At 34.8% G+C, this 17,761-nt stretch overlaps 2 protein-coding genes and 1 pseudogene across 2 annotated transcripts; all 3 read left to right on the top strand.

Moving 5' to 3' along the window:
- Positions 1-1,304: 1,304 nt before the first annotated feature.
- LOC131652862 (7-deoxyloganetin glucosyltransferase-like) lies at positions 1,305-3,267 on the top strand (annotated as a pseudogene).
- Positions 3,268-9,302: 6,035 nt separating this feature from the next.
- LOC131652863 (7-deoxyloganetin glucosyltransferase-like) lies at positions 9,303-11,114 on the top strand. The gene is made up of 2 exons (XM_058922843.1): positions 9,303-9,952; positions 10,086-11,114. Exons 1-2 carry the CDS (start codon positions 9,430-9,432, stop codon positions 11,018-11,020), a joined length of 1,458 nt encoding a protein of 485 aa, XP_058778826.1. The 5' UTR covers positions 9,303-9,429; the 3' UTR covers positions 11,021-11,114.
- Positions 11,115-14,375: 3,261 nt separating this feature from the next.
- On the top strand, positions 14,376-16,368 carry LOC131652861 (7-deoxyloganetin glucosyltransferase-like). Its single transcript, XM_058922842.1, has 2 exons — positions 14,376-14,965; positions 15,105-16,368. Exons 1-2 carry the CDS (start codon positions 14,437-14,439, stop codon positions 16,037-16,039), a joined length of 1,464 nt encoding a protein of 487 aa, XP_058778825.1. The 5' UTR covers positions 14,376-14,436; the 3' UTR covers positions 16,040-16,368.
- The last annotated feature ends 1,393 nt before the right edge of the window (positions 16,369-17,761 follow it).

Genomic DNA, 17,761 nt, shown 5'->3' with positions numbered 1-17,761 from the left:
TCTTCCCGCCAAAACTCTTTTATTATATCTAATCTATGATTTATTTTATTTTTTAAATTTTGTTGAAAATATACATTGTTATTTTAAAAAAAAGACAAACTATTAAATTATTGCTAATTCATATCATCATATTTTTAAATTATTAATTTAAACTATAATATTTATTATTTATTTATTAAAACTTATCCGCACATCGTGCGGGTGGACGTCTAGTTATGTTTAATTTGATAAATTACATTTTTTTTCAAATGAAAAACATTTTGCCAGAGGCTTATCCTCACGCAAACTGAAAAGTACTGCATTTTGCGAGAGACTTTTCGCCAAGCAAAATATCTGATGCAGTCTGACCACTACCTGACTACTAGCTGGTGCCTACGTCTGCATGTTGCAGATTTGAAAATGGGAACTGCATTTAGCGAGGGGTTTGCCCCAAGCAATTTACCGACATGTATAACCCTTCGAAAATTAATTTGCGACCCCCTGTTTTTCTAGGGGAGCCGTTCCCTCGCAAATTTTGTATTTGTGAGAGATTTTTGCCACTTTTGAGGAGATTAGCCTTGATAAATTTGATTTTTTCATATATATATATATATATATATATATATATATATATATATATATATATATATATATATATATATATATATATATATATATATATATATATATATATATATATGGAGCAGCATTTTATAATGAGAGATGAGAGGAATGAATATCAACCATTGGATTCATCAAGAGAGAGAAATTAATAGTCACATTAATGCATTAACATTCTCTCTCTTGATGAATCCAATGGTTGATATTCAGTTCTCTCATCTCTCATTATAAAATTCTCTCACTTGATATGCTCCCTATATATATATATATATATATATATATATATATATATATATATATATATATATATATATATATATATATATATATAACAAAATCAATTCACTCAAAATCATTTTTTTTCCAACACAAAATCAAACCCACTGTAAATCTTAACTAAAACGACATCAAGAGCCTTCCTCATACAACAATATCAATACACCCAACACTTGTTTTTCTCTACCGAGTTGTGTTCAAGTCCAAACAAAGGTTAACTAACTCTCATAATATATAACTTACTTTTAGTTGGACAAGGACTGAAACTGAAACTGGGACTTATATGCAGCGGTTTGTTAAGTGGTTCAATCTGATAATGTAGCCTAATCTCATGCCTTATTAATATCCTTTTACAAACATTAATCGAACATTTTGTTTGATATCTCTTTCTTGAAAATTGTAGCATAGCATGGTAGTCACAACTAGAGATAATTTAATGCTATAAAGCAATACCCAATGCCTAAAATTAATAGTTGAGTTACCTTATTTTATCTGTTTATTGTATTTTTTTCTTCAACCAAATCTCTCTATAAATGCATAGCCTTATATCATTTGTTTTTCACACTCATATAGTTTTCATCATATACACTACAAGTTTCATCAAAGATGAGTTCTTTCTCTAATGATAAAAAGCCACATGCTTTATTGATTCCATATCCAGTTCAAGGCCATATCAATCCATTATTCAAACTAGCGAAACTTCTTCACCTCAAAGGCTTTCACATAACCTTTGTCAACACTGAATACAACCACAAACGCTTGCTCAGATCAAGAGGCTCCAATGCTCTTGATGGTTTCACTGATTTTCGCTTTGAGACTATTCCAGATGGTTTAACTCCAACGGAAGGAGATGATTGTGATGTTACTCAAGACATACCTTCTCTTTGTCAATCAATCATGAACAACTTCCCCCGGTTCTTTGGGGAACTTCTAGTTAGACTTCATGAATCTGCCATTGCTGGAGTTATCCCACCAGTTACATGCTTAGTTTCTGATTGTTTCATGCCATTTACCATACATTCTGCTGAAAAACATGCACTCCCAATTCTTCTCTTTTCTCCTACTAGTGCATGTTCCTTATTATCTATTTTGCACTTTCATACATTGATTGAGAAAGGTCTAATACCACTCAAAGGTAACAACTTGTGATAAAGTTAGTTGAAAAGTAATTTTTAATAGATTTATTCTGCTTAATAACTCATTATAATTTATATATTTTACTGATAAGAAATTTCGTATAAGTCAAATATTTGTAATATGTAATTTAACGGTTGCAATTTACTTTTATTTTATGAAAATTTGTAAAGTTGATATATGTAATTATGACATGCAGACGAGAGTTATTTGACAAATGGTTATTTAGACACCAAAGTAGATTGTATTCCAGGATTGCACAACTTTCGACTAAAGATCTCCCTGACATTATCAGAACAACAGATCGGAATGACATCGTGTTACAATTCTTAATCCATGTGGCGAATAGAGTTCCTAGAGCATCTGCTATTGTTTTTAACACCTTTAAAGAGCTTGAGAATGATGTGCTGCAAGCTCTCAGTTCTATGCTAGCTCCCTCCTCTCTATACCATTGGACCATTACCTTCATTATTAAATCAAACTGGGCATAATCACTTATCATCTTTAGGTTCCAATCTTTGGAAAGAAGATACCAATTGTCTTGACTGGCTTGAATCAAAGGAACCTGAGTCTGTTGTTTACGTGAATTTTGGAAGCATTACAGTTATGACTCTAGAGCAACTGTTGGAGTTTGCTTGGGGTTTGGCCAATAGTAAGAAACCATTTTTGTGGATCATTAGGCCTGATCTTGTCATTGGTGGCTCAGTGATTTTGTCATCTGAGTTTGTAAATGAAATTTCAGATAGAGGCCTAATAGCAAGTTGGTGTTCACAAGAAAAAGTGTTGAACCATCCTTCGATTGGTGGATTCTTGACTCATTGCGGATGGAACTCGACCACTGAAAGCATTTGTGCTGGAGTGCCAATGTTGTGTTGGCCTTTTTTTGTGGATCAACCAACAAACTGTAGGTTTATCTGTAATATATGGAACATTGGTATTGAAATTGATACAAATGTTAAGAGAGAGGAAGTTGAAAAGCTTATCAATGAATTGATGTTAGGAGATAAAGGAAAGAAGATGAGGCAAAAGGCCATGGAGTTGAAGAGTAAGGCATATGAAAACACTAGTCCTGGTGGTTGTTCATATATGAACTTGGACAAGGTTATTAAGGAGGTAATGCTTAAAAAATAATAGATTACCATTAGTGTGATTTATTTTATTGTAAGATAAAAATTATGCCTTAATTTTAGGTGCCAGTCACATTTAAAATGCAAGCCATATAAATATAATTTAATATGTTATTTGAGTTCTATATAATTAATGATTTTTAAGATCTCTTATCTTAGTAATAAGAATTCTGATATAGTAAATTCAAAAGTTTTTGGTTTAAAATTGTGGTGGCTGTTTCCGGTATTGCGTCGACTGCGATGCGTGTTACGGGCGTTCACGTGTCAATATTGGTTTAAAGGTGTTTGAAATATATAGTTGACTAGTTGAGAGATGACTAATATGCCAGCGGTCTGTTAAGTGGTTCAATTTGATATTGCAGCTAGCCTAATCTCATGCCTTATTAGTATCCTTCTACAAACAATAATCAAACATTTTGTTTGATATCATTTTCTTGGATATTGTAGCATAGCCTTGTGATCACAACTAGAGAAAACTAAATGCTATAAAGTAATAATCAATGCCAAAAATTAATAGTTGAGTTATCATATTTTGCCTGTTTGTCTTTTTATCTTCAACCAAATCTCTCTATAAAAGGAGACTTATATAAGTTTATTAAACACTATTAGAATATATAAGTATAGTACGTTTGTTATTGGGATTAATTCTAAATAATCAACAAAATTATTAGGCAAGTGTAATAACTTTTACTTCTTACAATTTTCAATTAATAAGAGACGAGTTTTGTCATGTCTGGTAGCACTACATTCATCAAGAGAGGGAAGATGAGAGATTTCCTTTACTTCTAGTTCAACCTTCTTCTTCTCCACACAAAGCGTATTTTTCAGAGTTATTTCTCAAGTTTTTCAACTTTTGAACCTCTTTTCATTTCTCCAAGATGGTCTTATAACCTCATAGCTTTTATGGTTTAGTTGAGTTACTGGATCACAGGACTCGTAATTATCCATTAATTTGGCCCATAAAATTTAAAATATTCTCTTTTCTTATCCTCTCGTAAAGATATTGGTTGTAGTACATAATGCATGCAGTGGACAAAGGGTCTTGTGACAGACTTCCTGTGTAGATAGACAATCAGTGCTTTCATTTCAGCGCTAGGAAAATTTTGTAGGTTTTGTCACATAGTATTCATCCTTATCCCTTTAACTTTCCAGCTCACCGAGGGTTTCCATCCTCAAACTTCTACCTTGTTTTCCATATTGTTGAGACCATTTACTCCTTTCAACATCTTCTGGATTTAAGGTTTGCTGGAATGTGAAATTGTATTTTTGGGGTTAAATAATTGTCATCAGAGTACTCCGACACAAGCACAAAACACAAAAAAACTCACAAAAAGAGAGCACCTAGATAAACTAAGCTTTAATCAACAAAATATTCCTAATTAATCTTAATTATGCTTATCAAAACAAAACATAGTCAAATAATAAGGGCTTAAATATCTCATAAATAGTGACTTATAACACCTAGACACTTGAATACTTACATGTCTTGAGGTAATGCGACAAATAGAAACAAATAACTAAGAAAAACTAACATCAACACAACATTTCACAGTATCCAAGTCTTATCCAGTGAACTGTATTTAAACATTAGCACAACCCAACATGTTAACGTATTAGTGCATTCATTTTGTTTATGAGTTTGCAACCCATGACACCCATTCACTAAATATTGATAGTATTAATCCTAGTATGGTTGTCTTAGCCTATGGTCCAAAGCATTAGCTTTCAGTTTGAAAAGGAAGAACTAACTCCTTTACTTATTCATAGGCTTTTTAATTCTTTTTGATTTTGGGGATTCTACTTGCACTATTTTTTTTTTTAAGAAGCAATATTTTATTAAAGGGAGAACAAAGGGTTCTCCAACCCAATTACAAGATGACACGGGAAACAAAATCTCGACAACAAGGAAAAATTACAAACCAAATACAATTACGAGAGGAAAAACAACGGATCCTTTAAGAACTCGTAAAAAGAGAAGTTGGAATGAGTAATTTTCTCACAAAAAGTCCACTTCCAAACAAACATCTTAATATTCCAAATGGTATCATTAACACTCCATCTATCCTTGCACTGCTTTTTCAATCACTTTTTTACTAGATATTTCATCTTTTCATCTGACGAGATCTCACTTGTAATGAGTCCAACATGTTACTTATAGTAGAATACTCATTGCTCTCAAGTTTTGAGCATGATAATTTTTTTTCTTTTTATTTTTTACATTGTTTTCACCCGCATTTATAAATGCAGTAGTCTCATTAGCTAGCCTTAATTACTAGTGTTTCTTTCCCTAAATTAAATCATTCAATCATGCTCATTCCAAAATCAAAAGACAATACAAAAATATTTAAAAGAATAACTATTTTTTTGACTTTTTCTGGCGTGACAGAGGTTCATCATTTTAATTTACCAAGTTACAAATTTGTGCATAATTTATTTTAGCTCCTTAATAGGCTTTGCTTTCAACATTTTTCAACAGTCTAACACTTAAAAAATTTTGAAATTGTTTTTGAAATTCAACCGATGAAAGCCTATTTTAGTTATTATGATTTTTTTAATTAAACATCACATAAACGTGACATACCTCCAAGCTTAAAAATTAAAAGTGAATGATTATGTTTGAAATACCAGCTAGGCCTGAAGCATGCTGGTTTTCCTTGTTGTTTGTGTTTTTTTAGTTCTTTTTCTCTTCTTCACATCCTTTTTCTTTTTAGTATTTTTTGTTGTGCCTTCTGACTCGGTTGGTTCACCAACAACAATAGTATATTTCTTATTGATCTTAAGTTTGGGAGCGAACTCAATGGTCCTATGTTGCTCTACTGGTGTGAGCTCAATGACGTTTTCTATCGCGTTAGGAGGTCCAATTTTGTTTGGGCTTTTTTATTTCTTAGAGCTTTTGGCTTTGGCTGGGATATTGAAATTCATTAGACTCTTTAGTTTGTTAGGGCTTTCTAGCACACCATAACTCTACATATCCTTACTTCCCATGTCTCCTTGTAATTCCCAAGCATACGAATTTCTATCATGTTGGGATCAACATTCTTCATCAACTCACCCATCTTGTGGTTGCTTCTTTATGCCCTAGTCTTCTTCTTCCACTTGATTTGGTTCAGTAGGTTTTTACACAAGCACAAATTGTTTTTCATTAGCATGTTTTTCTTCCTTTTCTTTTGCAGGTTGTTCCTCCTCACCTTCTTCTTCATCTTTTTCTTCACCAACTCCTTTTTCATATATTTTCCCATCTTCTTCATTGGCATTTTCCTTCATTTCTTCACTATCCTTGTTGGCTTCCTCAATCAAGTCATCAATTGTTCGCTCCTCCTATCTCTCTTTGTTTTCTTTCTCTACCATAATTTTTTCACTTATATCTTCTTCACGTTCTTCTTGAGATGGCTCATTGATATCAAACTCCTTAGTTGAGTTTTTCTATTTTGTCTTACTTTTCTTGGAGTGGCTATTCACCTTATTGGTAACCTTTTGGTTTTATTTTCCAAAGTAGGTGGGTCTTCTAGAGTCACATTAAAGGTTTCCTCCATTACAACAACCTTTATTACAAACGACATTTTCTTCTTCCGACCTTTCTCCTTCTTGTTTTTCTTTTCCAGGCTTCCTTTTGGTTTATCTTTCCTTGCAGGATGCTGATCCTGGTCATGTTGATTTTCACTAGATTGCTCACCTAAAATATGTTATGAGAACATAGAAGGCATGTTCATCACTCCTTCTTTGTGAAGATTGTACAATCTCTTATGCCATGTATTCTTATCTTTCACAAATTTGTAGAACCCTCGTTGGTCCCTTTGCATTTGTTGTAGAGTTTCCCATAAGATTTCTTCATTGTCAAGCAAAGAACAATGCTCTGATGTCTTCTGTCACATCTAATGCCTCCCCGACAAGAAAAATCCTAAACCATCACGGGGAATAATCTCCCTAACGCCTGGGTTTAAATCTCGAATGAAGATCCACCGGAAAACTCATACAATCCGCCATACAAATCCAGACCACGGCCAACATCCGTCGAAAGATTCACGAGGCCACTGGGAAACTCATGAACCTTTTCCATAACTACGGCACCCGAATGGCCATAAATACCAAAAACCATGGGTTTCCTACGCGTCCTCGTCAACGTCAGCATCCAAAAGTGGCAGAACCACTGTCAAACACCAACACTCGCCGGAAAAACCTAAATATACCCCTTTGATCATCCTAACCGCATGCGTTCTAGTAAAAAATGGAGCTAAAACTTGCGAAAACAACGAAAGGGAAGAACTTATTTGATCGGAAAAGGTTGTACGGTGGTCCAGTAACTTCAAACAGCTGAAAACAGCGGCAGACGTTGGCGTGAGGAGGTTACGAGCAGAGAAGGCTGAGAAGAGAGAAAAGCGAAAGTAAAAATGAACTCCGCTCCCTCTTATTTATAAAAACTTCAGAAGCGTGTGCACAAACACGCGCTTTCTTGGGAAGATGTAAGTCATTATTACGCATTTAATGCGACGTGTGGCTTGATAAACGCGTGCCATATCGCCCCTTCAAGTCCTATCAGTTGTTCAGCTCCCCGCGAGCCGGCCACACAAGGCAACGTTATGACTCCTCTCTTGCATTCTTCCCCGGAGAAACACGGGATATCAACGTCTCCAGCCACGGTCATCCACCATGCACACGACTCCTCCCCGGATCATAAGCTACTCTTATGTCATTACTCCCATGTTCAGAAGCAGCGACTTGGGGGCTCCTATTCTAGACTGGCCCAATGGCTAGGCGTGACCCAATCCACTTCTGCACCCAGAACGATCCAATAGCGTTGGCCCAACTAGTTAGGGACAAAGACAAACACCTTTCCTCCTACCCCTCCGTTGAGGACACATTCTCACCTGACCAGAGGGCTAGCAAACCATCGATGTCCTTGTTCAGGCCTCCACCTAAGCCAATATCAAGGCATCCCTTATGCGCTCTTCGTCGGGGACAGATGGTCACCTGCTCGTTGGGCACCATTGTTGCCCAAAAGAGCATCCATGTCCGCCTGAATGGCTAGTTTCAGACAGCCTTCCAAGATTCCTAATTTTTCGCCTAGATTCCTGGAAGTCACATATTTTGAGTCTGGATCCTCGACCCAACCCATATATGGACCATTGGCCAAGCGTCAAAGACATTATAAAAACCCTCTCATTTGAGAGGGTCAGGTAATTCCAATCTTATCCTTAAAACACTCAAACGTATCTGTGCACCAACTGACTTTAGATCGAAGTGTCTTGCAGGTACACCCCTTCCTCCTCACCATCAATATTGTACGCAAAATCTTTGACCCACTTTCAAGTTGTGATCAAACGGTAATATATATAATAAAAAAGGAATAGATTGACACACTCATGGACTAACTTGAAATATCTATAATAGAAGTTGACACACTGTTACAAGTTCTTCAGGTACCAATATGAAGTTTAACACTACCTTATTATATTTTAACAAATATACTTTTTTACCTTCAAAAATGGACAATAAGCTCTTTTGGGCAGGTTGCATGTGGGCGTACGGGAACTGGGACTCACGATGGTGGTCCAGCTTCACAACCAATCATGCATAATTTCTAACCTTCCTAGACTTGATGACAAATTAACCTTGCAGGTCACAATTGAATGTTTTCTATCTTCTTTTTCTTAGTTAATCTTTATTCCACGTTTTCTTTCTATAATATTAGTTGACACACTCTTACAAGTTCATCAGGTACCAATTTGAAATTTAACTCTATCTTATTATACTTTTACTAATAGTATTTTTTTAAATCCAGAATACTCAATTTATAGGTTAAATAATATTGCGACCCTAATGAAACACACTTCACAAAGTGACAATAAACTCTCTTGTGTAGCTTGCATGTCGACCGCGATCTGGAACTTACGATGCTGGTCCACCTCCACCGTCAAGTAGCTAGAACCATATATATTTCAGATATAGTTTCTGTGGTTAATGTTGCATTGCATATACGTACACAAGTAGAAATTCAATGCCATATTGATAGGTCCAACCAACATATTCAATAACATTATAATGACAATTAAGTAGGTAGGTCCATTGACAAGAAAGCGATATTAAGAGACAGAGTTTTAAGTATTGTGGTTCACAATTAGAACTCAAAATTAACATAACTACAATTAGAACCTCCTAGATTTTTTTTGCTTTTTTTAGTATTTATCAATTTTTTGCATTTTCCTTTTTCTCCCTATAAAAGCACAATCTTTTCACATGTTTTTCAGTCTCATATCTTGTACACATAACACACAAGTAGAGAACATCATCAAAGATGGGAAACTTTGCAGAAAAAAAACCACATGCTGTGTTGATTCCATATCCATCTCAAGGCCATATCAATCCATTGTTCAAACTAGCAAAGCTTCTTCACCTTAGAGGCTTTCACATAACATTTGTAAACACCGAGTACAACCACATACGCTTGCTAAAATCAAGGGGTCCGAAAGCCTTTGATGGTTTGATAGACTTCACCTTTGAGACCATACCAGATGGTTTAACTCCAATGGAAGGTGATGGAGAGGTTACACAAGACGTACCTGCTCTTAGTCAATCTATAAGAAAGAATTTCCTCAAACCCTATTGTGAACTTCTTTCAAAACTTAATGAATCTGCCAATGCTGGTCTTATTCCACATGTTACTTGCTTAGTTTCTGACTGTTTGATGGCTTTTACTATACAAGCTGCTAAACAATTTGCACTACCAAATGTTCTCTTTTTTCCAGCAAGTGCATGTTCTTTATTGTGCATTTTGCACTTTCGTTCCTTTGTGGAAAAAGGTCTCACACCACTCAAAGGTACAGCTAAATTAACTTTTTTCTTAAGAATATCATATTAGCATATACACAAATTACAGTTACTATTATTATGTGTATAGTATATATGTGAAACTTCAAACTATTAACGTTGATATTCGTGATATATATGCAGATGAGAGTTACCTAACAAATGGATATTTGGAAACCAAAGTAGACTGGATTCCAGGTTTAAAAAACTTTCGATTAAAGGACATTATGGACTTTATAAGGACAACAAATCCAAATGATATCATGTTAAATTTCTTTATTGATATGGCAGATAGATTTGATAGAGACTCTACTATCATTTTGAATACTTTTGATGAACTTGAGAGTGATGTAATAAATGCTTTAATCTCTATGTTTCCTTCTCTTTACCCCATTGGCCCTTTACCTTTATTGTTAAACCAAACTCCACATAATCATCAATTAGCATCTCTAGGTACCAGTCTTTGGAAAGAAGATATCAAATGCCTTGAATGGCTTGAATTCAAGGAACCTGGATCTGTTGTGTATGTAAATTTCGGCAGCGTCACAGTGATGACTCCAGAGAAACTGTTGGAGTTTGCTTGGGGTTTGGCCAATAGTAAGAAACCATTTTTGTGGATCATTAGGCCTGATCTTGTCATTGGTGGCTCGGTGGTTTTGTCATCTGAGTTCATGAATGAAATTTCAGATAGAGGTCTAATTGCGAGCTGGTGTCCGCAAGAACAAGTGTTGAACCATCCTTCAATTGGTGGATTCCTGACTCATTGTGGATGGAACTCAACCACTGAAAGCATATGTGCTGGAGTGCCAATGTTGTGTTGGCCATTTTTTGCTGATCAGCCAACAAACAGTAGAATTATTTGCAATGAATGGGAGATTGGAGCTGAAATCAATCCAAACGCAAAGAGAGATGAGGTGGAGAAGCTTGTGAATGAATTGATGGTGGGAGAGAAAGGAAAGAAGATGAGGCAAAAGGCAATGGAATTGAAGAAGAAGGCTTTGGAGAACACTAGTCCAGGAGGTTGTTCATACACGAACTTAGACAAAGTTATTAACGAAGTGCTGCTTAAGCATAATTAGAAATATTTTCTTCAATACAGCATTGTACTAGTTCTTTGATTTTCTTCTATTTAATGTACTCCATTGTCAAGTTAAAATGATGCATCTTTTAGAAGTACTAGTTGAATTTTGAACTGAAAACCGGTCATTTTGCCGGTTAATTTGATCTCAGTTACATTCATGCTTGTCTATGTATAAACCGGTTCTACAAAAGGGTAACCTATAACACCAGATATATAATTGGAATTGGGGACAACATACATTATTGGAATGATACTTGTTTGGGGGCCAAGCGAGCTTCATAATATCTCGTTGCGCACATAGCATAAATTGTCAACAAAAGTAGCTGACCTGATAGACGGGATACTTGGGTTATTCCGCAATTCATCACATACCACTCTAGAAACTGCCTATACATTAATCTTATTCAAATTCCAATGGAGAGCGGGGAACAAGTTATTGTGAACACGCTCATGGCATACTCATGCCATTTTGATAGCAAAAGAGGCCCATATTTATCTATCGGGAGAGCAGAATATTCTAGAGTGTGCAAAACTTATTTGGGAGAATTTGATCCCTCATCCCTCTTTCACGATTTAGAGACTAATTCGTGAAAAAGTTAGAGGTAGCAAGGCGGGCTGCCCGCCCCGTCCCGCTATACGCCCGCTAAAACAAGAGCGGGGCGGCCAAGCCCGCCAAATTGAAATGGGCATAAGAACCTAGTCCACCCCATATTTATTTTTTCACTTTTTTAATAGATTAATAGACTTTTTTTTTTTACATTTCAATTATATTTTTCACATAATTTTTAGAACAATTTTATATAAAACATCTTTTTAACAAATTTTACTTAAAAAATATTGTTTATATTCACAAATAAATATATAAAATAAAACCATAAAGAATTGAAATTACTAGAATTAACTAAAGAAGAGCGGATCGGAGGAATTGGACGAAGCGGAATATGGCGGGCGGGATTTGACGAGTGCGCGGACCAGCTCGACGAGCCACGGTCTGTTTTACCACCCCTAGAAAAAATCCCTTGTGATGAAAATCTAAGGAAATGGAGTTGCAATATTGCACTGATATGTGTAACAAGGAGGTGGAAAAAATGACTTACATGTTATTTTGCAGTTAGCATTTGGATGGAGGTCGTTTAGAAGCGTGGCATCTCAGTTCTACCAACGACAAGCGAGGACCTATTGCAAATAGGGGTGGGAATAGGCCAGACCGACTAACAGGGGCCTACGGTCCATCCTACATAGGCCTATGTCAGGCCAGACTTTTTTATAAGCCTATTTAACTAAAAAGACTAGGCCATAGGCCATATAAAAAGTCTTTTAAGTCTATTGAGCCGGCCTATTTAAATAAATATGATTATTATTATTATTATATTGTATTTTGTATTTTGAATTAAAATATAAAAATAAATCTTAGTTATCTTGAAGAAATTATGAAAATAAGATGGAAAAAAATCTTATGGACTTTCAGATAAGACGATTCTCCCATATCACGAATCATTCATATATTCATCATCTTCATCTATTTGTGACGACTCATTTCGATTATTATCCATTTCTCCATGTCACATCCATGTCGTATAATCTTGATATATTCCATCACAACATAGGTGGTTGAATATTTCTTTTTTCGACTGTTTCTTGATATTTCCGCAAACAACACAAGGACAATAAAAGATATCATTATTGTCGGAAACATTTTTTTCAACGAATTCAAGGAATTCAAGAACTCCTTTCTCATACACCAAACCTAATCTATCAGTTTTCATCCAACTACGATCCATAATAAATTCTGAAATTTACATAAAAGGACTATTGTGAACGACACACTAATGATACACACAAAACCTAAAGCATATGCAGTAAATCGGAATAAAACATGAAAGCACACTAACCTATAGCATATTCAGTAAAAAGAAACCATTGATTCATGAAAGAAACAAGTAACCATTGATTCACCCAAAATATTCAGAAGCGTCAAAGAACGGTAACGTACCAGATATTTGAAGAGGATGGTGACGATTTTACTTCTAGAAATGATTCTTCGAAGAGGATGGTGAGGATTACGCTTCCAGAAATGATTCTTCAAAGAGGATGGTGAAGATTTCGCTTCCAGAAATGATTCTTCGAAGATGATGGTGAATATTTCGCTTTCATAAATGATTCATCGAAGATGATGGTAAAGATTTTGCTTTATCTACCATCTCGTTCGCTAGGGAACACTGTGTGTTATGAAAGGAATAAAGCATCTGTTATGTTTTAATTTTGTGAGAAACAATTTCATAACGGTTATCAGATTCAACTGTAGTGAAATATGGAACATATAACCACGGCTTATTGTAAACATCTTAGTTTTTATAATTTCAATTTTTAAATAAAAATAAATGTTAAGGAACGCGCAGTTTTTCTACAGAAAAATGTTGACACTTTGATTCGAAGCTTGTCAACTAAATTATATGACAACAGATCTTTAAAGCAACCGTGATGAAATGTTTCTGAATAATATAATTATAAAAAGCGCGTAAAAAATGAGATATGACTATGGTGGATAAATGGCCATGGTAATATTGTATTATCGAAGGTATTTTCCGTAGTAGTGTCTCTTCTTAAATAATAGAGTTTATTAGGATGCTTATAAGCATCTTGTAGAAGCCCCTCGGACACCTCGGTTTTTAGAGTCCCTCGGACCCTCCCTTTTTGGGGAAATGTTGAGCCAAGGGCATGTTACTTTATAAAAAATATCCATAACACGTCACCCACAAAATAAGAAAAATCTAAGTTAGAGGATACTCTAATCAAAACCTAAACAAGTTTCAAAATAATTCATAACATGTGTGTCTGAGATAGACAATGTGAAAAATAGGAGTACAATAACGTGAGTGCCGATGAGACACTTCATGTAATACATCAACATACCTAATTATGTTAAGAACTTAGGGACCAAATTGATTAACACTCTATAAAGCAGTGAACTATTTTGAAATATTTATAAAACAAAGGACTGGATTGACACACTCATGGAAGAAATAACCTGATCAACTTTGGGAGACTAACTTAAAATCATTATAATAGAAGTTGACACAGTGTTACAGGTTCAACAGGTACCAATTTGAAGTGTAACTCTACCTTATTATATTTTTACTTATATTTATTTTCACCTCCAAAACGGATCTATAAACTCTCTTGTGTATTCCATTCCATATTGATTGGTCCAACCAACATATTCAACGGCATTATAATGAGTGCTAAGTAGGTAGGTCCATTAACAAGAAAGAGATATTAAGAGATACAGTTTTAAGTAATGGTTCACAATTGAAATGAAAGTCAAATAAATAACTTATTTCCTTTTATTACAACCTCCTAGATATTTCTTGTTTGTATTTATACACAACATACAAGCAGAGAACATCATCAAAGATGAGTACTTTTTCTGACAATAAAAAGCCACATGCTGTGTTGATTCCATACCCAGCTCAAGGCCATATCAATCCATTGTTCAAACTAGCAAAACTTCTTCACCTTAGAGGCTTTCACATAACCTTTGTAAACACTGAATACAATCACAAACGATTGCTCAAATCGAGAGGTTCTAATGCATTTGATGGTTTCACTGATTTTTGCTTTGAGACTATTCCAGATGGTTTAACTCCGATGGATGGTGACGGTGGTGACGTTACTCAAGACATACCTTCTCTTTGTCAATCTATAAGAAAGAATTTCCTCAAACCCTATTGTGAACTTCTTTCTAGACTTAATGAATCTGCCAATATTGGTCTTGTTCCACATGTTACTTGCTTAGTTTCTGACTGTTTGATGGCTTTTACTATACAAGCTGCTAAACAATTTGCAATACCAAATGTTCTCTTTTTTCCATCAAGTGCATGTTCTTTATTGCTCATTTTACACTTTCATTCCTTTGTAGAAAAAGGTCTCACACCACTCAAAGGTACTGCTAAATTATGTTTTTTCTTAAGAGTATAATATCTGCATATATATACAATTACTATTACTGGTATTACGTGTATATATACGCGTAGGTGTGTGTGGAACTTCAAACTATTAACTTTTATATTCATGATATGCAGATGAGAGTTATCTAACAAATGGATATTTGGAAACTAAAGTAGACTGGATTCCAGGTTTAAAAAACTTTCGGTTGAAAGACACTATCGACTATATCAGGACAACAAATCCGAATGATATCATGTTAGAATTCTTTATTGATGTGGCAGATAGAATTCATAGAGATTCTACTATCATTTTGAATACTTTCGTTGAACTCGAGAATGATGTAATAAATACTCTACTCTCTATGTTTCCATCTCTTTACGCCATCGGCCCTTTACCTTCATTGTTAAACCAAACTCCATCTAATCACCAATTAGCATCTCTAGATTCCAATCTTTGGAAAGCAGATACCAAGTGTCTTGAATGGCTTGAATCCAAGGAACCTGAATCTGTTGTTTATGTGAATTTCGGAAGCATCACAGTTATGACTCTAGAGCAACTGTTGGAGTTTGCTTGGGGTTTGGCCAATACCAAGAAACCGTTTTTGTGGATCATTAGGCATGATCTTGTCATTGGTGGCTCGGTGGTTTTATCATCTGAGCTTATGAATGAAATTTCAGATAGAGGCCTAATAACAAGTTGGTGTCCACAAGAGAAAGTGTTGAACCATCCATCAGTTGGTGGATTCTTGACTCATTGTGGATGGAACTCAACCACCGAAAGCATATGTGCTGGAGTTCCAATGTTGTGTTGGCCATTTTTCGCTGATCAGCCAACAAACAGTAGATTTATTTGCAATGAATGGGAGATTGGAGCTGAAATCGATACAAACGTGAAGAGAGATGAGGTGGAGAAGGTTGTGAATGAATTGATGGTGGGAGAGAAAGGAAAGAAGATGAGGCAAAAGGCAATGGAATTGAAGAAGAAGGCAGAGGAGAACACTAGTCCAGGAGGTTGTTCATACTTGAACTTAGACAAAGTTATTAAGGAAGTGTTGCTTAAACAGAACTAGAACTATTTTCAGCAATGCAGCATTGTACTTTCTCATTGATATTCTTCTATTTAATGTACTCCATTGTCAAGCAAAAACATTGTATCTTTTAGAAGTACTACTTTTATCTAGATCCGAACCACACTAAAAGAAATTGAAATGTTTCCGACAAATCTAGAACGAAATTGAACCAATTTATTTATGTTCATAAAATATCTGGTCACAGTCCGGATTAATGGTTCAATTTGGAACCACAGAATATATTAGTTTAATTTGGTTCAAAAGGAACCTTTACAGTTAAGTTTTACTGAACTTTTGTAACTGTCCCAGCAACCAGAATTTTACAAGCTATTACTTTTCATTGATGCAATGTATTTTTAAGTATGTACTGTTTTAATATTCTCTTTGGAATTAACACTATATAATTGAAGTTTGAAATATTGTTAAGTATGTACTGTTTTAATATTCTATTTGGAATTAACAATGTATAATTGAAGTTAGAAGATTAAAAAAAAACGGTTGAAGACATCGTGATTAGTGGAGGGTTTTTTTTCCCAGAGATTATCAATGGAGGGTGGCTTCTTTATCTATTAGCTCAATATTTGATATTATAGGATCACATATTGAGAGACTAGGATATATGGTAGGGAGATTGATTTTGACAGAGCTATGGATCGATAGTATTAATGGTGTAAACGTTTGCAACATTCGGCATTTTTTTGTCATTAGATCAAGATCAAACAGTTAAAATTTAAAAATTATTTTTAATTTATATTAAAAATATATATTTAAATTTGAAATGTTAACCGTTTGATCTTGTTGAAAGTAATTCTTTGTGTCGAAGCAGGTTGCTCGACAGAGACAAGGGAGTGTCGAAAATATTTGTTTGTGTGGGAATAGTTTGTTACATACAGATTTGTTTTAGATCTAGATAGATTTAATTTAGATCTAAAATAGATTAGATTTGATTTAGTTCCAAAATAGGTATTTTGGGTTTTTATAGTATTGGGCTTTGGTTTAGGAAGAAAGCTACCCTAAATCTATAAATAGGGAGTAACCCTCATTATTTTGTAATCAAGTCAATTGAATTGTATTCACAGAATTTGCAGTTGCAAGTGAATAACAAAGTTTTCCACAGTTTGTGGGCAGAGAGTTACTCCGCAGAAACCCTAATCTCTCTTCTTCTTTAAATTTCCTTTCTTATTTTCATTGTTATCGTGTGGTGGTAACAATCTTGTTCATCAAGATTGATAGAAATTCATCATAGATTTTGGTGGATTTCCAACATAGCTCCGGTTTATCGATCAAAGGAAGAAGAAAAAATCACGATGATGGTGAATTATGGGAATGGAAATTATCCAGCAAGTCTACCAATTCTGAAAGTAGATAACTATGAGAATTGGTGCAAACAGATGAAAGTTCTATTCAGGTGTCAAGTTCTTTGGGATCTTGTAAAGGATGGAGTAGAAGACGCTTCAGAAGAAGAAAAGAAAAAACACGAAGAATTGAAGAAGAGTTATAAAGCACTCTTTATAATTCATCAATGTCTGAGTCCAGGCAACTTCGAAAAGGTTAGTGATTCAGAATCTGCAAAAGAAGCTTGGGAGATTCTGGAAAAATCTTTTGGAGGTGCTGAGAAGGTGAAAGAGGTGAGGTTACAAACTCACAAAAGAACGTATGAATTGCTTCAGATGGAAGATAGTGAAAGCATAACTGATTTCTTCACTATGGTTACGAAACTAG

Source organism: Vicia villosa, linkage group LG2 (genome assembly GCF_029867415.1).
Source record: "Vicia villosa cultivar HV-30 ecotype Madison, WI linkage group LG2, Vvil1.0, whole genome shotgun sequence".
NCBI classification, from domain to species: domain Eukaryota; kingdom Viridiplantae; phylum Streptophyta; class Magnoliopsida; order Fabales; family Fabaceae; genus Vicia; species Vicia villosa.
This window is presented reverse-complemented; position numbering and strand designations above follow the sequence as displayed.